The sequence below is a fragment of the Danio rerio genome, chromosome 4 (genome assembly GCF_052040795.2).
Source record: "Danio rerio strain M-AB ecotype USA chromosome 4, GRCz13ab, whole genome shotgun sequence".
NCBI classification, from domain to species: domain Eukaryota; kingdom Metazoa; phylum Chordata; class Actinopteri; order Cypriniformes; family Danionidae; genus Danio; species Danio rerio.
In genome coordinates, this window is record NC_141024.2 from 20,142,788 (window position 1) to 20,166,768 (window position 23,981).

General features: G+C 37.1%; 2 protein-coding genes across 6 annotated transcripts in view; both read right to left on the reverse strand.

The window, feature by feature from the left end:
- Positions 1-23,981, reverse strand: part of snd1 (staphylococcal nuclease and tudor domain containing 1) — a 297,588-nt gene that overhangs the window by 188,149 nt on the left and 85,458 nt on the right. For 3 of the 5 annotated variants that reach the window (XR_015481791.1, NM_182865.3, XM_087246093.1), the window contains exons 14-15: positions 23,499-23,571; positions 18,635-18,776 (exon numbers count right to left, since the gene is read on the reverse strand). Coding sequence is in view for 3 of the 5 variants with exons in the window: in NM_182865.3 (NP_878285.3) it covers positions 18,635-18,776; positions 23,499-23,571 (215 nt within the window). In the remaining 2 variants the exon portion in view is untranslated. Of the gene's footprint in view, positions 1-14,769; positions 15,822-15,981; positions 16,424-17,421; positions 18,777-23,498; positions 23,572-23,981 lie in introns of those variants that run through there. The other 2 variants (XR_015481792.1, NM_001293681.1) reach the window with 2 other exon arrangements.
- LOC101883798 (uncharacterized) lies at positions 1,692-6,057 on the reverse strand. Its single transcript, XM_087248170.1, has 3 exons — positions 4,839-6,057; positions 3,998-4,188; positions 1,692-3,554 (listed from the first exon to the last, which is right to left on the reverse strand). The coding sequence occupies exons 1-3, from the start codon at positions 5,978-5,980 to the stop codon at positions 2,206-2,208; spliced, it is 2,682 nt and encodes an 893-aa protein (XP_087104296.1). The 5' UTR covers positions 5,981-6,057; the 3' UTR covers positions 1,692-2,205.

Sequence of the window (23,981 nt, forward strand, 5' to 3'; positions counted from 1 at the left end):
CAATGGGGCTGTAGTCATTTGGCAATAAGACTACATAGATCTGTGTTATCAGCATTGCTGTGGTAGGAAATAACACCTGACCCCACCCCTAACCCTCACAGTGAGATCACTTGCTCTATTTAGTGCAAGTCTATATCCAGATACTATAGTTTATTTTGGGAAAAAATGGAAAACTATTATTGACATTACCAATAACTGTTTATAATACATTTATTTACTTATTTTTATATATGATTTTCACACATTCATAAAATGTTCTTTTTTTTTTTTTTTTACAATTTTAAACATTGATGATCAGTGTTGACTATTGTCAAGATTAGCATAAAGTTTACTTTAACTTTTTTTTACATAAACTATAATAACTGAAATAGGAAGTCAAATAAAATAACATTTAAAAATGGAACTTATTTGCAACATTTTAAATGAACTCAATTATTATTAAAGTATTATTTATTAGCAACACAAAACCTTAACATTAGAATAATATTATTAACACTATAAATAAGCTGTAGTTAAACAAATCGTTTAATTTGGCAATAAATGCTCTTTCACTTTCCATAATATACAAGCAAAAGGCTGTTTATAGTTGCCCAACCAACCAAATTTTTTAATTCAATTTATCTTCATTTCTATAGCACTTTTACAAAAAAGACTGTGTCAAAGTAGCTTAACACAGATCAAGTCAATGGAAGCTGTGTTCAGGGCTGAAGTTCAGTTTGGTTCAGTTCAGTGTGGTTTAAATTCAAACAATGAAGAGCAAATCTATCGATGCACAGCTCCACAAATACCAAACCAAGCAAGCCAGTGACAACAGTGGCAAGGAAAAAAACTTCACCACTTGACAAAAAGTGAAGGAAAACCAAGAGAGAAACCAGGCTCAGTTGGGCAGGTCAATTTCCTCCGATTCAAATCATTATTAACCTACAAATCAAAACAGTGGTTGCAAGAATCTCCAATTCATGATAATAAGAAAACTTTTTAGGCTTTAATGAAAATAAGAGTAAAACAAAATGAAAATAGAGTAAGAAACCAAATAAACTGATGCTTTTTTGCAAACTTTTTTAAATGCACACAAACCATTAGACCATGGGCACGATGAAAAATGTCTCAAAATAAGAACTAAATTAAATTCTGAAGTAAAGTCTACTGACATTTAAAAAGGAAAAAGTTCTTTATTAAAGTCCTGCCCACCCAGTGTATCTGACCAGAAAATACGTCAATGGAAGCATCTCTCCTCTAAAAGCTCCTTCATAAAAGTAACTCGATATATATTCCACTATGACTTGGAAAATCTTTTTTTTTTTTGTTCCCTCCAAATATGAAAAGAAGCATTACTGAAACCAACTAAGGGCTCATCCTGAAAGTAGGATCTTCGCCGCTAAAGATTGAAAAACCCCACATAATGCAAGACCGATGCATTAGATGACAATAACAAATGGAACTTCATACCAGACTAGAACTTCAATACCCTAAAAGGGCACCACACAGGGATTAAAGTGAAAAAAATTCTTGTGACTGAACTTTTTTCAGGCCAAGCCATATTCCTAAAACCAAAATTTTATTTAAATAGCCGAGACCAATAGCGTTTTAAGGGGAGATTAAACCGCTTTAATGTTGCCAGTTTGCATATTTTAAAAGCTATCTTTGAAAAATATATAACTTGACAAATAATCAACCATCTACCACACATCTTTTCAGTGCATGTTTTTATTTATCTTATAACACCAAATGTTTGGTGAAACTCATATTAACAGAAAAAAAGTAATAGCACCACCATTAAATTCAAAATAGAGCTTTTTCAAAAAGTGTTTTTTTCAGTGCATATTTTTATTTATCTTATAACACCAAACAATGTTTTGTGAAACTCCTAATAATGAACAGAAAAAAAGTAATAGCATCACCATTAAATTCCAAAAAGTGCTTTTTCAAAAAGTGTATTTTCAGTGCATGTTTTATGTATCTTATAACACCAAACAATGTTTTGTGAAACTCCTAATAATGAACAGAAAAAAAGTAATAGCATCACCATTAAATTCCAAAAAGTGCTTTTTCAAAAAGTGTATTTTCAGTGCATGTTTTATGTATCTTATAACACCAAACAATGTTTTGTGAAACTATTAATAATTAACAGCAAAAAAAAAGTAACAGCACCACCACTAAATTCCAAAAAGTGCTTTTCTTGTCCAAATGCCTCTAGAGTGCTTTTCACTTTTTCTGCTTTTTGGCTGTAAAACCATATTCCTGAAGCTTGGCTACACCTGAAACCCGTTTTAGTGTTTGACTAGCTACATGTGCAGGAGTGGCTCCAGGAGAGGTGGAGGAGGTGGAGGCTGTAGCAGCAGATTTACCTTTAACTCCAGCAGTGGAGGAGGTGGAGGCTGTAGCAGCAGATTTACCTTTAACTCCAGCAGTGGAGGAGGTGGAGGCTGTAGCAGCAGATTTACCTTTAACTTCAGCAGTGGAGGAGGTGGAGGCTGTAGCAGCAGATTTACCTTTAACTCCAGCAGTGGAGGAGGTGGAGGCTGTAGCAGCAGCTATTCGTTTAACTCCCAGGGTGGAAGAGGTGGGGGCTTTAGCACAAACATAAGAGGTGGAACCTTTCTTTACTTTTCTAACCCTAACTTCTGAGAGAACCTTCACAGCTTCCCTCAGTTTCCTTTCCTTTTGATTGTCAAGGTTCACCTTCTTTTTCTTCAGATGATTTTGGTATGTCTCATAAGAAGACAGGCAAAATCTCCTTAATGCAGGGGTAATTTGCATTTTAGATGCAGTTTTGCCCATTACCTTCATGTTGGACTTGAGAATGGCTAAACCTTCATAAGTCTCAATGTTCAGCCTAACCCTGTCTTTCTCAATTATATCATCCATCATGTTAAATGATCCTTCTACAAGAGGGCCAGTGAACAATGACAGAAGAGCCTTTACCAACTTCCCTAAGATGGGGAACCTCGTTCCTCCTCCTGTCATCTTCATGGCAAAAATCTTACTCCACCAGTCAACATCGATTCGTGCATTGTTCTCCTCAAAGCATTTGGCCTGTGCTCCTAGATCTGTATTAATCTGGTAGGCTCGAACCTCTTCATCCAGTTGACCCAACTCTTCTGACTTCACAGCATTTGGCAAGGCCTTGGCCAAGGTGTTGAATGCACCTTGGACTGATTCGTGGAGAATCAATGATGGTGTCAACGCAGATAAAGAGGTGATGATGATGTTGTTGAGGGGCAGGTTTTTCAGGAGGAATGTTGCTGCCTTTATGTAGCCTTCTCTGAGAGAACTGTAGAGCTTCTGCACCCAGGGCTTCTTTTCCACTCTAGCCTTGTTTAAGGCAAAGAAGCTGAATCTTCCCACAGACAACCTTTTGTCAGTGTACTGCAGGTCTCTCTGGTGAACATTAAGCTTCAACAAGCCATTTGCACTCAAAGGGATAGTTTCAGGCTTCATAAATTTGGAGAGAAGTTCCCTAACCAGCAGTAGCATTTCAGCATGCAGCACATGAATCATGGGCTTTTCATGTTGCAACTTCTTCAGGAACACCTGGAAAGTTGGAAGTACACCTAAAAATCACAATAGAACCAGATTAGAAATGGGTCTGTATATTTTATTCATTGATTAATTATCACATTCATAGCAATGTAACATACTCTTCTTAGAACATTACAACCCTTTAATATTATTTTCTAGATTTGTTATTTCCATTTGTATTATTCAATTGTCTAGTTTAAATTACATCAGTCCTGACATGTTTTAAATCTGGTTAATAAGTCCGTAACTTTGTTTTTGAAAACTGCTGTATAAATAGTTTATTATTAGTAGTAGTAGTATTAACCAAAGTGATCTGATTAACAGTGATCTAAAAACTATTTATAGTTAACTCAGATTCCATTCAAGGATTCCAAGAAAAATAAGCATATAATAAATATAGCAATAAAGGGATTTCAATAAATAAGAAATCTCTGTACTTTTCTTAACACTTAAAGTGAATAAAAAGTGAACATACCTCGATACAAATCAATAATGGTTGTGAGCTTGTCGAACTCGGAAAAAAGCATACAGATGCGTGTCTTTCGTTTTTTGTTGACATCACTTCCTATCCTCGCAGATTTTGCTATTTGCTGTTGCAGACATATTATCCTGGCCTTCTCATCAGATGTAACTGCATGCTTATCAAGAAGCTGGTTCAGGAGCCATCTGCATCACAAAATTATAATATACAAATAAGGATTAAGGAGAAAAAATAGACAATGCTATTTCTAATTGCCAATACTTCAACAGTCATGACATAATTTTTGAGTTTACAGGTCAAGACTCATCCTTTTTTCTATATAAAGATTATTTAATAATTTGATAGCATCTGGAATAAAGCTGAGCTTCACTGTTCTAACATATTTAACCCTTTGAGTCACTGTATCTATAACTTTATATACATAACCTGATTGATCACTGAGGCATCGCCACCCCTTGGTTTAGATTTGTTATGTAAAAAAATCCAGTAAATGTCTGCATCTTTAAATATTATTAATAACAAAAAAGTGAGTGTGTATATATATATATGTGTGTGTGTGTGTGTGTTTATTTATATTACTTTTTTAGGACCAAATGTCCCCTCATGGATAGTAATACCGGGGATTTTTGATGTTGTGGGGCCCTTTTTGTGGGCCCCACGTGGGAAATAAAAGGGGAAGGGGATAGAATATACAGTTTAAACAGTAAAAAATACATTATGCCTATGGAAGGGCCCCACAAAGATATCACCATAGACCTGTGCGTGTGTGTGTTTTATTAAAGATCCAAAAAAAGCCTACTAGTACAGAAATAAGATGATACAAAAATAGAAGTACCTGTGTTTGTGTTGATCATGAGAAGACAGGACGCTGTAGAAGTGCACGGTCAATGGATCCATAAGGTCCCGTATTCTGTTGCACACATCTAACATTTGCAGGAACCTGCTGCTGATGGGACGTATTAGGCTCTTATTCTCCAAATGAAGTAAGGACTGGAACTCAGAAAAAATTTCTTTCTGTTTGGGTGATTTTTCAATGTCATAGTATACATCAGAGCAAAATTGTTCCACAAATCCCTGGAAAGTATTTAAAAGGGCCTTGGCTGCATTCGAGACCATATGGACAGTGTCTCCGCTGACATCCAGCAATGATGGATTTTCTCTTCTGACTAGTGTCTCTACTCCAGACTTTTTCCCTCTCATCACACTGCAGTTATCCAACAGTATACCAACAACCTGATTCCAGTTCAGGCTATATGACTGGAGAATATCTGTCAATGTGTTTGTGATTGATAAGGCATCTGCGATATTCAGTTTCCTCGAGGCTAGATGCTGGGTTGCCACTTTTCCCACATCTTCATCATAGTACCGAACAAGAACATTCAGAATCCTGTCCATGTTTCCATCTGTTGCCTCATCTACATTTAATGAGAACATCTTCGTTTTCAGCTTAGATGACAATTCGGACTTCCAATAAGCAGCAATACCATGTGTGCACAAGTAGGAGGCATGTGCATTAGACATTGACAATCTTGAAAGTGCACTCTTGTCTTTGACAACTGACTGCATCAAATTAACTAGCGGTTGTGAGATTGTGAACGACAGGTCATGCTCCGCTATGAAAGAACATACGCGCACTTTTACATCGCACACACGGTCGGCCATAGATGCATGAATCTCCGTTGTGGTACTTGTCGCACCAGGCAGGGAGCAAGTGTACTGTAGAGCACGAACGGCGGCATTGTGACTGGCTTCTGACTGATGGCGAGCTAGCACTTTTTTGCCATTACTGCCATATTGAAGTTTCCTGTGGCATACTGTGCAAAGACACGTACCTGGTTGTTTAATTTTTTTTGCCCACGAACTAAAAGGCTTGCCATTCTCCCCAATTTCGCTAAGCCAAGCCCATCTCCATTTATTTTTTACACTTTTTTCGATCTCCGAAACATCGGAGCCTTCCTGCATTATAAATGGGTCCATGCTATCTTAAATATAAATAACTTACCTCAGCCGTAGCCTGACATGTACTTCTCTGAAACTATACCAAAACCCGGAGTGGATCCATAGCGGAGTGATGCTAAAACGCTTAGAGTGGAGAGAGGAACGTGCATTTGCTCCACTCCAGGCTTTGATCACAAAATTTTTTTCCTCCTCAGCAGGCTGAATACACTTCTTTTCTTAATTTAAGACCTATTCAAACTAAAATTAAGACATTTATTACACTATTTGAGAAATGCCTATATTTACAGCATTAAAATTAGGAAAAGAGCATGAAAAAAAATTAAGAACAAGCGGAACACTGTAATTGACGGAAATCCGTCAATGACTCGCTCCAATTGACGGAAATCCGTCGTAACGACGGAGAACTTTAATCCCTGACCACAGCTCAATGCACCGAGATCAATTTCTCAAAGTCATCAAAAGCAGCAAACTCCAGCAAGTACCCTTACTCATGATACACGACCGCGGGCCGGCCTGCTCCAGAGCACCTGAGCTTTGAGCAGCTCATCAAAGTCACATCAGGACCAGAGACATCCTGAAGAGGGAAGATCCCCCCCGCTGATGCCCCATCTCACATACACCTCTGCTGAACACACACCCTTCTTTGATGTCGGCTTCAATTCTCACCTCCCTTTTTCTTTTGCAAGTGAGGACGGCATCTTCCATCTTTGGCGCTCTTTTCTCGTGCTCTTTATAGTGCGGCAGGAAGGAAGGACACTGTTGGGGAGTGGGGGTTGCGGGGGGTGTACTGTGTTTTAAAATCAAAATAAGTGAACTTTTCTTATGATCAGTGCTCAGGAGGCCAAGGAGAGGAGAGAAGCACACCTCAGGACACAGAACACAGACTTGAGCAGCTGCCCGTTAATACACACACACACACACACACACACACACACACACACACACACAAGCACGCGCAAAACTGCAGACTGACTTTGCACCGTAACCCACAAGTATTTGGACTTAAATATAAAATGTACCATCTGAAAGAAAGTAAGTTTGTGAAAAATCTCTTGCACACACCGTAGCTGCATTTATTTGAAGAAATTACACAGAAAATGGTTATTTATATATAAGAATTGAAAGTATTGAAATACAATTTTAAAAGTTAAGCTAATACAAATTGTTTAGTTTAACGTGGTTTAGTTTAAAAATTAACCAAATGAGACAAAAAAAAAAAATGGTATAACTAAAAACTTGAACAAAACGAAAAGTGGCTAAAACTTTAACGTCCACATGAATCGGAAGTTGCCAAGAATTATTTCAGTATGTTGATGTTAGGACTGCGTTGTTTTGCGTTTCTGTGTGTTTGATTTTGATTTCTAGATTGGGGGCCTGCCTTCAGCGCACCTGATGCTGGTCAGCGCCCTTATTTAAGCCACGCCAGAGAGCTTGTGGGGGCTGCTGTCCATTCACTTGGCAGTTGGCCGGAGCTGAGCTCCAATTTGGGCATTATGCTTTGTTTCGCATCCACACACTATCACTGACAACATTTACCACATCCATACACTTGCATTTCACACTGATTGAACATGCTGATACTGATATTTTGATTATATAATTTAAATCGAGTTAAATAAATCTTCTATTTGATTATACTTCTCCTTGTTGTCTCCCTTACTATGTTACATCCCTGAGCCAGGTGTAACAGTTGATGTACTTACAATTAAAACAGAACACTGAGTAGGGGGCAAGGTTATCTTTTCGTGCATCATTCTCTTGTAGCATTCTAACTGTCAGAGGGGCATGTCAAGTGTATTGTCGCTGAAGTTGTCAAACTGGCGTTAACAGAAAAGGACCACAACTTCAGCAGACTTTAAATAAATGTTAGCAAGACAATGTGTGCAAGCGAAATAAATTGTAAATTGATGATTTCACAACGACTTTAACATTCTATAAGTCTGAAGGTTTTATCATGTGAAATGTTTTGTGACTAAGGTCCGATTTACATTTCCACATTACCTTTGCTACACCCTGATGCACAAAACGACGTAGAATGCAAGATCTTTGATTGTTCAACTCTGTACCTGTGACAAGTGTGGGTGGAACAGAGAGTTGTGGGAGTGAAGCGAGGCCAACAACGGTGCAAACATTTATCAAGTCTTGAATCTATCGATGAAAAATTTCTAGGCCAAAATCAAAAAATTCTGGACTGAACTTGGCCAAAAATGAAACCAAAAATGCTTTGTGATGATCAAATAATGCTTTATTAAATATAATCTTGTATGACACAAATTAAATTTAATTATACTGATTAAAAACAAAATCAATTTAATAAAATAAACCACATTTATTGACTATGAACAAGTCGATAGTTGTCATTTTAGCAGCATTACCATGATGGCATAGAAGCGCTTATGCAAGCAGTATGCTGCAACATGAAAAAAATCCAGTCAGTGTGTGTTATTTGAGCAGAGCTTTTCCTGCGAGCATGTAACCCTCACATGTGTAAACTAGGACAACGGAAGACTGGAGAAAGAATGGTTGTCTAGTCTGAATACTTGTGATGTTGTGAGTCATTCTGATGGACAGGTTAGTATTTGCCATGAACAACTTGAAAACATGGATTCATCCGGTTTTGAATCAACAATTCAGGCTGCTGGTGGTGTAATGGTGTGGGAAACATTTTCTTGGAATGCTTTAGGCTCCTTAGTACCAATTGAGCATTGTTTAAATGCAAAAGCATTCACACCATGCTAATCCCTTTAAGACCACAGTGAAACCTTCATTTGATGCTACTTCCAGCAGAATACTGTGCCATGTCACAAAGCTCAAATTATCTCAAACTGGATTCACTAAACTCAGATGTCCTCCATACCTCAATCCAACAGAGAACATTTGGGATGTGCTGGAATGGGAAATTCACACTATGAATGCACAGTAGACAAACCTCCAACGATACCATGTCAATTCTCTGAGAAATGCCTCCAGCACATTGTTAAATCAATGACAAAATAAAGAGACTTTTTAAAGGAATAATTCAACCAAAACAAAAATTACACCAATGTTTACTTAACCTGGACTTGTTCAAAACCAGTTTGAGCTTCCTTTTTGTCCCCTGTTGAACACAATGGGCTCTAACACACCCGTCGAAATAAGGTACAAGAAGTGTTTGGTGCGATTTGTTGGTATTCTCAGACAAGCGCAACCCTAATATTCACATTTGGCTTCAAGCTATTTAAATAGCACATATATTTGTGCCACTTCAAAAAAGGAGGTGTGTTAAGGCGCAATGTTGGCACGTTACTATTTTAAGAAACTGAAATATATTGCGCCACTGACCAACTGTGAAAGCTGATCTAAGACGCCAGTATTTAGTTTTGGAGATGTATGCGTCACTATATGGAGCATAGGAATAGGACATGTATTTGGATATAACTTGACCACATTTTGACCACATTTCATTATTATTATTATTATTATTAATATTCATTATATTATCATTCCTTTGCTGGAAAATAGAACTGAATTTAGAAATAGTTTTGAAACAAATCTTTGCGCTTACACAAAATTAAAGAGGTAGGCTGATGGATGTCTTCAGTGAAGTGTGTACAACACATTATAGTGCGCTTCCTTATCTATGAAAGTAAAGGAGTAAAAGTAAAAAGGTAAAGTAAAAGATAAAGTAAAAAAGCTGATTGGAGGATGCTCATCACCCTCGTGCAGTTTGTCTGTTTAACCGCTTTCTTGTTAGTAAAGTGTTCAGTTTTTCCACTTACAAAGTCCACCATATAAATAGCAAATGCGTCATGGCTCAACACAACTGACTTTTAAATGTAAAGTGAGATGAAACTCTGATTGGTTTAATACACGTTATGCTCAAAACACACCAATAACTCATTAAGAGAATAGGCACAATTCTGTTATACCATGTGCCGGGGCGCAGAGCGTATTAGCAAAAGTGGATTCGGACACGCCCTTAATGCTTTAGGGCCATGCGCTTTAGATTTTGCACCTAAATCACTAAAATAGAGCCCAATATCTTGAGGAACGTTCAAAGCATAAACCACTGACATTGATAGTTGGAAAAAACAACCACCATGGAAATCAATGTTGGCAGGTTTCCAGCATGCTTAAGAATATCTTTGTTTGGAACAAGTTCAAAGGTGTGTAAATGATGACAGAATTGTCATATTTGGGTAAACTATCCCTTTAACGCAGAGGTAGGTCCAACTTGTTAACATGTGTACCTAATAAAGTGTCCTGTGAGTGTACATTAAAAATTCACGTCCAGTTGTTATTTTTCACATGATGTTGCACCAACACGTCAGGCTTGCTTCGACATCTGTTGAACTGCCACAATACAGTAAGCCGCAATGATATCATTGGTCCTGCAGGAAAAGCTGCATTTAAATTGGAAAGGGAGCGGAAAAAAATAAGAAAGCGAGCAATGAAGCATTTCTGCCCTTTTAATACGGTAACCTTTGCCGGCGCGCCTGTGGGTGGAGAGGCTTTCACCATAGCAACACTAATAGGGAAGTGTGTGCTGTAATGGAGGGTTGAGTGACAGAAAGCACGCCTGTCTCTCTCTGCTTCTCTTCGGCGGGGCTTTGGCATTGTCTGACCTTTCAACCACTGAAGGCAGAGGGTCCCTGCTGATTGGACGGCTGCGTTCTGTGGTCTAATTTAGTACTGAGCTCATTCATGCAACAATCATGTAGAGGAACTGTCTGTCTGTATGGACACGCATTCACACACACACAAACCCATGACCAATTTAATGACGAGATGTTGGCAAAGATATCCCTTTGTGCGCACTTTAATTAGACATATACAAAAGGCAGGTCTACTGTAGGTTCTCATTAAATGTTTTTTTTTTTTTTTTGAGAGAGAGAGACAATTACTGTAAATTAAACAGAAGGATAACCATTTTCGCTCATGCTAGTTCGCTTCTTCAGCTTTGAGAAAATGTAAATCCCAATTAATCAAAATATAAAACATTGTATTGTTCAACAAAATGTGATTAAATGACTCTTTGAAGTTTTAGGGATTTTGCCTACCTGATCCCAAAACATGAAATAACGTAACCCAAAGGAAAAATTAAACTACACCTATTGCAATGTTGTACCTTTTAAAAGCACTGGTAAAATCATTGCTAAATTGTGCATGTATTCCAAGTCTAAGAAACATAATTTAAATTTAAGCAATCGATTAAGTGCCATTTTCAGTAAAGTGTTAGCATTAGCCCCTTTCACACATATAGACCTTTTGCGGAACTTACCGGAAAGGGATCATGTGTGAACAGGCCCTTTTTAAAAATACTGCAAGTTTTCCCCCCCACAATGTCGACGAAACATTGTTCTGCACATTCAAAAACACCTGCGGAAGCACCCACAGCCCAAAAAAAAAAAAAAAGAAAGTAACTTCTGGACCTGCTAAAGGAAGCTAGAAGTTATGCAGCTGTAGGGCACCATTTTAGAATAAATAAATGAAGATCAATGGACCATTTCCACTGAGCCGCATGGTACTGTAAGCTTATGGCAGTTTCCACTGTCAAAAGGTACCAAAATCAAACCGTACCACCTTTTGGGTACCCTCTCTAAAGTGTACATGGCACAACAAAAGGCCAAAAGGTGGAGCCAGACACACAGCTGAACACTACTGGATTACAGACAATCGTTACCAGCCCGTGCACATGCCAGGAAAATGAAAACAAACGAAGGCTCCATTTTTAATACAAAGCCATAACATTACATTGTAATAATACATATACATATAATAATGAGCCATGGTCGACCCAAGCTCAAACAAACCTTGTCGTCATCATAATGACGAGACACAAAGCCAAAAAGAACAAAATCTGCTGTCCTGTTTTTGTTTTACAAGGCCCTCTAAAAGTGCAAGCAGTTACACTCTCACTCGCCGCGCATCTATATTTGACATAATGAACTAGAGCTGATGATTAAAATGTACGCATGATTATTCAAGTGCTTCTGACATCTGATCCTTTCAGAAATGGACAAACAGGAGAGTAAAGCACGAAACAAAGGAGAAGCTCAAAATAATTATTCTTTCAGCAACTTAAAGCATGAACAACCATTTTAAACTATTATTATCACCTTTTGGACTATTGTGAACAAACCCGAAATGATGGAAATACTTTCCAACAAGATGTTACATGTGCTGGTGAAGATTAAAGATGTAGATGAGAAGATTGGTAAACTCTTGGCAGGTGACCCGTACTGAACCCTACCACTCAATGGAAATGGGCCACAACAGGTTTTAATCTTTGGTTTCGTTCTTTAATACTGGATGTATTTTTCTACGAAGGTTTGAACTTTGAGAGTGTTTAAATAAGAGAGAAAAGTGTAAAAATGTTAATGCCTGTCTAAGAAAAGTGTATAAAGTGTATAGTGAGGGGGTTTTACAGCCTTAAACATCTATAATAATTGTTTAAAAAAAAAATAATAAAGCTGACTACTTTAATTTCACCTATTGCAGGTTATTATTAGAATGTAACTCCCGTGAATAACGAGACTAGCATCTAGTAAATAACTAGTAAAATATTATATAAGATCAAGACAACAGAAAATAGTAATTAGAAATTAGTTTTTAAAACTAAAAACATTGAGGGAAAAAAAATCTCAATTAAACATCATTCGGTTAATATTTGGAAAATTATTTTATTGTAGAGCTAATAAATTCACCTTGAATATACAGAACACATCAGCGAATATCGTACGAAAACTAAAATTTGTGAAAAGGCAAATAAAATTTAACAGATATACTTTTCTGAAGGTCCAAAAGTTCAAAAGTGCAAAAACAGAGAAATAAACCTAGTCTATAAAATCTAAACCTTTACCCTGTTGCCTTACACAATTACAAGATCTAATTAGTCAACCATAAAATCATAAAAAGAACTTGCAGGTAACCAAACACAATTTGCACTGGTGAGTTTATGGTGTTCTGCCCCCTGTGCTGTAACTCAATAACCTCTCGAACTGCTGAATCATTTTCATTTGCACCGTAGCTCATTTCACAGCCCCTGGTGCTGCTGTCACTTTTTTCCCCTCTTTCTGACACCAAAATGGCTTTCACAGACACTCAATTGCTAGAAACCTGAAACATCAGAAAGAACAGCACCAGGAGACCAGATCCCCAAGTACCTGTGATTGTGAAAGAGAAACATTTCCGATAGGAACCAAAAACCTGAATGACTTTTAAAGCCCCTTCTGCACCAAACCTCACAGCGTATATTACCAAATCACATAATGGATAAAAAACAATGAGGCACATGCAAGAAATGATTTACACAAGAAGGATAATTTTAGAAAATACACAGAGAGATGAAGGTTTTCTTGTTTGAAATCCCTCATAAGGAGGAAACCAGAAAAAAAAAATAATTACAAAAAGGAACAAATGGAGGAAAGAAAACACAAAAAACACTCTCAGGAGCAAATGACCAAATTAATTGAAATATCTCCAATGACGATATGCACAATTAAGCACGGTGGGGGCGGAGGGTGTTTGTTCTCCACTGGGGGAAGTTGAGACAAATAATGGAAGGATGGAGGGATGCTGAAATAGATGGGCGTCTCTCGTCTCTGTTTTCAGGGTGAATAATTAGACCGGATGGTGAGAGAACAGAAATAAACTCCTCAGAAATAACAGGAATCAGTCAGCGATGGCTTTTTCGGAGCGATGTGGAAAAAAAGGTTGAGGTCGGGTTTGGGAGGACACTGCTGTCCATCAAGGAAGAAATTGAGCGACCGCAAGAAAGCGACGGTCTCTTTATGTAGTCTAATGAAGCCTGAATGTTCATGCACAGACCCTTGCGATCTTCCCATGTTTGAAATTCAAGCAAATGGTCAAAAATATTTATGTTCTTCGTGGGTCAAAAAAAAGTTAACCCTCACCCTAACCCAACTGGAGATGTTAAATGTGTTTTTAACATGTAGAATGGGGATTCAGTAGTTAACCTAAGGAGGTAATAGTGTGATATGAAAAACATATGTAGGAACACTTGAGCATAAGAAATAAACGGGTGTTATATAGTAATTACATATACATTTGAGGGTTTTATTTGAAATGTTCAGGTGCAAATTACTAATCTTACACACTAAAATTCCTTAACATTAAAACAAGGCTAAATACAAATTGAATTTATGGAAACGTTTTTTTTTTTTTGTTGTTGTCGTTAATAAAAGCTGCAACTGGTGTATCCAATAGCAATATAGTCAAATAGTCTTTACTAAACTAACAGGTTAATCTGATAAACTATTTTATAGTTACCAACTATAATAAGGCAGTAATTCTTCAAAATAGGTAATAAAATCAGTCACTGAGGCTAGATAACGCGGTTTAATATATTTTCTCTATTTCCACCTGTGGATACTCATCCCAAAGCCTCTAGATTTTGGCCTCTAGCGCCATTGTTGTGATCCAAGACCTGTGAAGAGATGATGCTAACCATCGAGGAACTCAAGGACAACACATTCGAAAAGATGATGCCAACCATCGGGGACAACTTGTACAAAGAGATGAAGAGATGATTCCAACCAATGAAAGTGTTTTTTGACCTTGCATGCATATCAGCCTGTTGTTGGTGACCCCAAAACCAAAATATGAACCTTTTTCAAGCAAATATTTAGTTGACTCAAAATAACAAACAACAATCAATCCATCAAATGAAAGGATTTACATCCGGTCTCTCAAGATACTTTAAAGACAAAATACCTGGTTGGTTTTATTAAGTCTACATCATGCTCATGTGACACCACAGTTTACTTGCATTAATTTTAAAAGGTGTACATTTTTATTATTTGACATTTTTGAGTTATTTAATTAATGTATATAACTAATAATCTATAAATAAACACAAAATCTGAACATGCTCAAATTTGCTAGTGAGAATGGCAATTGGCTATATGTGGAGCGCTGGTAAAAGGTGAAAAGTCGCAGATGGTCCAGCACCACCTCTGACGTGCACCAGTGCTTCCTTTACATTCCACATGTGCACATATATGCCCAACACACAGAAACACAGGGGGAAGAACAGATGCTGTGTAGTAAGACCTCACAGCCAGCAAGCATGACACTTAACCTTGCATCAGATTGAGCTCTTCAGATCCCCGTCTTGCCTTTGGGGGGGTCAAAGGCATAGACAAAACGCCTGCACAAAGACTAGCTTTCCAGACCTGCCAGAAACCACCGGCCTCCACAGGTCAGAAAAGGAGGACAGAAGCTATTCAATCTTAAAACACCACAAGCAGAGCATCCTGAGGAGACAGAAATGCCTGCTACAAAAAGCATCTCACCATCAAGCCTTATGCAGGGGAATGCGAGGACACACTTGATGTTTTTATGAATTATTAAAGAGGAATAGTTTACAAAACAATAAAAAAGTCTGTCATTTACTTACCGCCTTGTCCTTTAAAACCCGAGAATCTTTAATCCATGGTACACAAAAGTCAATTGTGTGCAGAATTTCTGTGCTGTTTGTTTGTGCTTTTTGTTGGCAAAATTGGTAATTTTTCAGCCATTCAATGGGTTTAAATTAGAGATGGCTGGTATGGGCACAATATTTTCTGTTATTCATTCTGATAACGAGTTCAGAGACAATAACTTTCGTATCCACAGAGACAAAAACGTCCTCCATCTTTAGAGAGAAGTTTTATCTTTCATTTTTACACTAAATAGGTGTTGTGAGCCACATGTAATGTAATACCGGTTTCATTCGTACGGGAAGCTAGAGGGCTTATGCCCACGTGCATAAGCTCTAAATATGTCTCGCTAAAGTTAAGACATTTAACAACCATAGCGGCAGAGTAAAAAAAATAAATTATAAAAAAAGCATTTATACCTCTACTGAACTAAAAAACTAGGATTCCTTTCTAATTCTGTGAAACTAAACCACGTATAAATACTGCAGAGTAAAGGTCTGTATTGCCGCAGCTGTACTGTGGGAGCCACAGGACCCAACCAGATTTCTTGCACACTGGAATAAATTGCCGGAATTAAATGTGTTGGCAGTCTGTAACTCTGTTGTAATTTGAGCAGGAGCAGGTGGTCTAGCAATATAGCGTTCCCGAGTCCCAACATTATTTCTAGGAGTTGCACCGACTAGTTGACTTTAATGCTTTGCTGTAATGCTTTTTGACTGACGTCGACTAGTCGCGTGTTTTTTGACCTGAACTACATGGCAGCTTTACACTAAGGTGGTTCACTGAATAAAACTGCCCTCCGATTATTTAAAGTAATTTATAAAATGTTATTTTTCTTATGTCAGCATCAAAGACGTGAACTTTGTGAACTTTAAATCGTCCGACAGATGCCAGTTAGGCCGCTCCGTGCATATACCCTTGAGCAAATGCTAGCCAATCATGTTTATGCAACTCTGGCAAAGTAATGTGATTGGCTGTTGCCCTTTGCGAAGCGTAGACGCAGACATATTCTATGAATGAACTGCGAAGCGTGCAGAAACTGTTAAGTGCGCAGCTGCGGAGGAGTGACAAACTTCACAGTTTGCGTAAATATCACCCCAGGTGTACATGGTGTAGATGTGCAGTGAGGAGATGTCTAATAACTAAGATAAGCCAGTAACTGCGAAAAGCACCCATCTTGAGCAGGATTTTGAGCAGCTTTCTAGCACGCACCATCATAGTGGTAAAAGATGCGCATGACGAAGTCTCTGACAGTTTAATGTGGCTTAACGTTATATTGTAGCCTTTGTCTTTCGTGCGTTGTTAAGAATATTTTTCATATGAATCTGTGTGCTAAGGATGTATGCATTTTTTTCTGCACTAAAATATGTGTTATTGTTACATTCTTACTAGAACCTGCAGTGATCAATGTGTTGTCTGCATTTATTTAGCAGTAAAATTAGCCCTGGTGCTAATGTTGCATTATTAACGAAATGAAAGTGTTGATAGTGCATTTATTTTGTACTAAAATTAGCTATTGGTATTGTTGCATTGCAATGGCAATGTGTTATGAGCTGTCAAACAGCATGTGTATATATTTCCAACAAATAAATCGCAAATTGTGGCATCTTGTAATTAATTGATGACATCACCAGGGACTAGTAGACGTCCACTCGACTTCGGGAACATAAAAGTCAACATCCAAAAATCTAAATTCGTTCAACCCCTAGTTATTTTGTAACAGCATATCTGTAAATTTCCTCTTTCCTCTTGAGCAACGGTACAGCTAGTGCTGAACGTATGGACCAGTGCTTTCTACACATGCTTTTTTTCCGCAGTCTATGTGTGAATCATCTGCATAACAGACCTGAGAGCTGGCTTTACCAACATGTAGCAAAGTGAAGATGTGCAGTCCTTTAGCTTGCTTCAGAAAATTGTCGGTTTACTGTTAGGAAGGCAAGTCCAATATATGGGAGTCTTTTTCATGTGCATAACTTTAAAAAAAATAAATAAATAACTTTGTGAGATGCGATAATGACTCAAAATTTAGCCTTTAGCAGGTTTAAGGCGGTTCATATCTCATCACAGTGGCAAAAAAACTAACATTTAGCCTACAATCCTACAGGTTTATCTGTCATCTCTCTCTTTTGGTAGTACTCGTAGTAAATGTGAGATTTTGCAAATCAGATCAAAATTTAGCAGGAACAGTCAGGTAGAAAATTATTCTAAGTGGGAGGGGTGAACAAAGACTGAATATACAGCAGGAGCAGTTGGGTGCGGAATAAAATCTCACGGCAGCGGGAAAAAAAAACAGTCCCGTGCAGACCTCTACAGCAGAGTTACTTGGAGGAGGAACATGGAAGAGCTCTGGAAACTTAAAAGGAGGGGAGGTGATGGTTGAAAATGAGAGAGGACCAGGCCTTGAATACGTTTTGTTTGGTTTCTGTTTAGGTGGAAACTATCCGTGAGGGGGCCTTTACTTTCATTATTAAAATTATGGAAATTTCATCGGTTTTCTGGTTCCTTTCTGCTGGCTAAAAAGCCATATACCTTATTAGTTCCAAAAACGAAAAAGAGATTTCTAAATTGTGTCATGAAGGAAATTGAGGAAGAGTTAAGGCACTGTCACACTCATTTTCACCCCAAAGACTTCCATTCATATTCAAACAAATGTGTTAAACAGGAAACTGAAGGTTGAAACAATTTGCTGCGTTTCAAAATTCAAACATGGTGAACTCTGATCTGCGAATATGACTAGAAGATGGAAACATGACCTCTTTGTACAGAAATGTTAAATAAGGAGCAATCACTTGTTTTATCAGTGTTGCATAATCATGTTTTATTCCGCTCCTTTTCATAACACCTCATCAAACATATGGTCCTGCCGTACACTTACTTTTTTAGTCTTATAGTAAAGCCATATGTTCTAGTTCCTGGTCGTACATGCAAACTCCAACCTTATCAACGCAGGAAATGTAAGAGAATTTTATTTATATCGCAAGTTATATAGAATATAGTGAGGACTTTTGTGCTTTTTAGAGATTCTCATTTTCAATATATGATGAGAGCAGCTTAAACTTCTCTATTGTTCAACCAAAGAGAAAACACACAACAGCATATGGATGAAAACATGACTGGATTTTCATTTTCTAGCCCAAGTGAACAAAAAGCATTAGAGCGGTGGCGCAACAGCGGTCAGCTGCCACATTGTGGTGGTTATGTGGTCACAGATGGTGGTATAGTTGACAGGCCGAGGCCGGCTGACACTTACCAGCGAGCAAGAAGGTGATGAGACACGTCTCTTTGGGCATGTAGAGCTTGAGTCTGGAGCCACTGAACACGTACTCCACCACAGCCTCCGAGCGGCCCGCTCTCTGCAGGAATGGGAAAAACTGTTTCGCCTTCTGTGTCTCCTGTCGAAAGAAAAGAGAAAACAGTCATTTAATTCATTTTCAAATAAATAAAAAAAAGAATTTCAGCTCATACAAAAAAAAAACTATTGTCAGCATGTCTATTTGTTCGTTTTGTTTTTTGCATGTACGTTTATTTATTTACACTAGTTTCACTTATTTATGCTTTAGTTTCACATGTTTACACTTGTTTATTACGAATCTTAACTTCGATTTGGTTCACAATTTGAAACTTTTGTTTAACATTTACACTTGCTTTTTTATTTGTCCTTGTTTTACAAAGCTTCAGTTGTCTCACACATTTAAACGTATATTTTAAGTTTGAACTTTCTTGTTTTTCAGTTTTGTTTTACACATCTTTAATATGGATAGGGTTAGCTCACCAAAAAAATTTACATTACCTCATTTTTTAGATATTGTGCATAATCAGCTTCCATAGTAGGAATTTGATTTAATTAATATGAAAATAAATACTGCTTGGTTTTATATATTTACACACAGTTTTCAGCTCATACAAAATTTAAAACGTCAGCATGTGCTTTTTTTTCCCCCCCGACATATTTAGCTTTATTGCTTGTGTTAAAAATCACTCATTTAGGTTTTTGATCCATTTCACACATCTTCACTTCGGTTTGTTTCACACTTTTATACTTTTGTTTGACATTTACACTAGCTTTTTTCTTGCTTTACAGAACTTGAGTTTTGTTTCACCCATTTAAACTGTATGTTTTAAGTTTAAACATTCTTGTTGTTCAGTTTCACACATTTTAAAGATATAATTCACCCAAAAGTTCATTATTAATTAATTTGTATAACAAACATATTGTGAAGAACGCTGGTTACTGGCACCAATCAACTTCCATAGTAAGAATTTAATTTAATTAATACTAACATAAATCCTGCTTGGTTTTATACGTTTACACACATTTTCCAGCTCATGCTAAAAGAAAAATGTCTGCATGTACGTCTATTTCTTCTACATATTTCGCTTTTTTGCTTGAAACTTTTACATGTATTTGATTGTTAGTTGCATTTACTCTGTGTTAATAATAATCACTCATATAGGCTTTCGTTTCACAGATTTACACATGTTTATTTCACACATCTTTACTTCAGAGTGCTTCACACATTTAAACTTTTGTTTAACATTTACACTTGCTTGTTTATTTGTCTTTATTTAGAGTTTGACACATTTAAACTTTTGTTTTAGGTTTAAATTTTCTGGCTGTTCAGTTGGCATTTCACACATCTTTAGTTTGCGTCACACATTTAAAACAGATAGTTCACCCAAAAATAAAAATCACTTCAAGCAGACATTGTGATAAATGCTGGTTGCTGGCATCGATCATCCTACATAGAATTTTAATTTAATATGAAAATAAATACTGCTTTTAAAAAAAAATTTTTATTTACATATTTACCTTTTTGCTTGAAACTTTTACAAGTACTTGCTTGCTGCATTTACTCCATGTTAACAATAATCACTCATTCATTGTTTTGTTTCACACATTTAAACTTGTTTATTTCACACATCTTCCACTTTGTTTTGTTTCACACTTTAACTTTTGTTTGATATTTACACTTGCTTGCTTATTTACTTCTTATTTTAGAGCTTGAGTTTTGTTTCACATATTTAAACTTATGTTTTAGGTTTAAACAACTTTCTGGTTGTTCAAATAAGAGCTTGCATCACATTTTAAAGGGATAGTTCACCCAAAAACGTCCTCATAAATTTGTATAAAGAAGACAATGTGAATATTGCTGGGTGATCGACGTCCATAATAGGAAAAAACATTATATAGGTCACCAACATTTGTCAAAACATCTTCTTTAGTGTTCAACAAAGAAAATCCTATAGGTATTGCACAAGTGAAGGGTGTGAAAACTATCCCTTGAATTTTTGAACAACATGTGGACATGATTGCCATCCATTTTTGTTTCTTTCACGCATTTACATTTCCCTCATTTACGCTTGTTTGTTGTTCACCTTTGTTTACACCAAAGCGAGTTCACTCGACGGTCATATTTGCATTGCCTCCAGGCGCCAATTTTGCCCACACAAGGCCAATCCCTCTCTCTTTTCATGGGAGAAAATTGAAATTCTTCAAATGCCCCGACTCGGCTAGGTTTCTTTACATTCATTTAGATACGTCTCACTTGTAATTCAGCCGTGGACTGAAAAAGGACAGGCCAAGTGGAGGATAACAGAGTTAGCGATAGCGTGAGCCATCATTGTGAGAAGGGCAGCTCTATTTCAAGAGTGTTCTGGCCAAGGCTGTACTTTTAGAAGTGAGATTGCCCATCTCGTGGCTTGACAGCTGAGGTTTCGGTGTGTAACAGAGACACTTCACATTTCACTTTAAATATCGCTGCTTCCTGTGACTCAGAACACCAGGGCCGCCCACTGGAGCTGGAAATACAGCCGTAAAGAACAAGAAAAACCAAAAGAAAGAGGAAGAAAAAAAAAACAAACGCATCCAAAGATAAATGGTCCTCTCAGAGCAACGACACAGTCCCAATCCAAACGACATTACTCTGACTGTCAGTCATATAACGAGGAAATCTTGTTTCTGGATGAGAAATGAGAATGTTAGCGTTTGAGAGTGACACGGCCCTTTTTCTTTCACTCTAAACGCCGCCTACACAAACCCGGGTATAAATAACATCCTGAAAAAAGAAAAATAAAGTTGGTAGACAGCTGCCATAGACTTCATTAAAAGCGGAGAGGCTAATTCATAAACTCAGAGATGAGAGAATGAAAAAGAGGTGAACACGAAGTCAGCGGCGGTTGAACATCAGTCGCTTCACAGGCCTGTCAAGCAGCAAAATGACATTTTACAAGCAAAGTAAAATGTAATCTTCATTTGGGTTGAGGCGCACAAACGGGATTCGCCTAAAAACAACTTCAGAGCTACAAGCGTGATGACTTTATGGGTGGAAAGCCTATTTTTAGAGGGGCGTTCATTAATTTACTGGGCAGAGCCGTAATGCAGCAATAAATCAGCTGTCATAGGGCCAAGCTTTAACATCAAGGATTCGGAGAGAGGATTCTGGGATATAGGAGATATTGGCAAAGCCGTTCATAATTTCAAATACACTGTAATGGGTCAAGCTGGGGAAAAAGACAGATTTATTTGATTTATTTTAGTATTTTCATCATATTTAATTTGAGTATGTGGAATGATTTTAATGTTGAATTGAATATTGAAATACATGTCATATATGGTGAGGCTTTACAATAAGATTGAACTAGTTAATGTTAATGGATTTACTAACATAACCAAACAATATTTACAACAACATTTACAATATAATATTTACTACAGTGTTGGATTCATGTTAGTATACATTAGTTAATGAAAATTGTTCATTGTTAGTTCATGGTGCGTTAACTAATGTTAACAAGCATGACTTTAATTGTTATTAATGCATTAATAAATGTTGAACTAGGATTAATAAATGCTGTACAAGTTGTGTTTATAAATAGTTCATGTTAGTAAATGCATTACCTAATGAAACCTTATTCTAAAGTGTGACTCATACTTTTAATGAAATATTTCAATATGATTTAAAAATGTGTTCAATTTATGTGCTCTGATTAGTAGTTGAAAACAATGACTAATTAGACCACATTTAAAGTGAAGATCACGTTGGTCAATATCAAAACAATTCAGAGAGTTAATATTTTATGTATTCAAATAGGCCAAAACAAAACATGCACACGGATAAACAAAATATCAAATTATTTACTGATATAGCTTATTTTCTAACATTTAATTTAATAGCATTATAATTTGACTAATTTATGTATAAATAAGCTAAAATATCAGACAAATATGTGTGGATTTGTTTGTATTTGTATTATTTGACTTTTATTAAGGATAAATATTTTGTCAAATAAGTTTTCTTCTAAATATTAAAAGAAAAACTAGTAAACGTATGCCAAGTAATAATAATAATTATTATTATTTTTATTTGTATTATTATGTTTAATAACTTTATTCAAGACAGTGAAACCAGCATGCATGTTATACCAGCGTATGAATGGCTAAGAATTTATTTCTCTCATTCATTTCTTTCTTTCTCTCATTCATTCATTTTCCTTCAGCTTAGACTTTAGGTCGCCACAGGGGAATGAACCGCCAATTATTCCAGCATACGTTTCATGCAACGGATGCCCTTCCAGCTGCAACCCAGTACTGGGAAAAGATCTTTCAATCAGAATAGTTCAATACATTAATTCACTCATTTTTTCCGGCTTAGTCCCTTTGTTAATCAGCTGTCGTCACAGCGGAATGAACCGCCAACTTATTCAGCACATTTTACACAGCGGATGTGGGGGGAAAAACACCCGCGAACACAAGGAGAACAAGCAAATTCCACACAGAAATGCCAACTGACCCAGCCGAGACTCGAACCAGTGAATTTCTTGCTGTGAGGCGAAAGTGCTAACCACTGCGCCACCGCATCTCCTATCAATGCATTCAACTTAACCAAATAGTTTATTGTCACACTAAAAACGCCTGTTATTTTAATACGAGTTCACTGTGATGAGTTGTTTTAATGAATACTTAAAAAGTTGCATTATTGATTTTAATCAGTCTTTTAATCAGTCAATATTTCATAAGGGAGCAATATTGACATCTAAAACGCCTAAATTAATTTAAACATAAAAAACAAAACAAAAATCCAATGTAGGATTAGTTATTCCCAACACCCACTTACCCCTGAAATGTCCGCCACTCTATGAATGGGCACTTCTTTCTTGCTGTGAAGTCCTTTGCCATTCTTGATCGCCCTGCAATGATTCAAAAGCATAGTTACAATCGAAATCTTCACAAATCCCTACAAAAAAAAAAAAAAAAAAAAGGAAATTGAACCATTTCTATCCAGGCCTGAGAAACCAACCCTTAAACAAACCCACCCATTCATCCATCCATCCATCCCTCATGCCACAAAAGAGCCAACAAATCACATTTATGGGGCAGCGGCACCCCAACATTACACATGGGAATGGATACGGTGTCTTTTGTGTGTGTCTGAGTGCTCGATCAGTGTAATAGTGGTTTGCTGAGTTGTGACGCCTGCAGATTACAGTAGATACAGGAGGTATGAGGGACGCGTCTTTGGCCTCTTTAAGGCAGATGTATCTGCGGCTGAAGCCTCTCTGGGGTCCAATCATGTTCAGTGAAAAAGAGAGGAAAGGAG

Excerpts from the sequence above, each read along its gene's own strand:
- LOC101883798 (XM_087248170.1), bottom strand. The coding sequence starts at position 5,980 with ATGGACCCATTTATAATGCAGGAAGGCTCCGATGTTTCGGAGATCGAA. Across the intron at positions 4,189-4,838 it reads CATGATCAACACAAACACAG|ATGGCTCCTGAACCAGCTTC; the intron begins GTACTTCTATTT and ends TTTGTGATGCAG. Across the intron at positions 3,555-3,997 it reads CATTATTGATTTGTATCGAG|GTGTACTTCCAACTTTCCAG; the intron begins GTATGTTCACTT and ends TGTGATTTTTAG.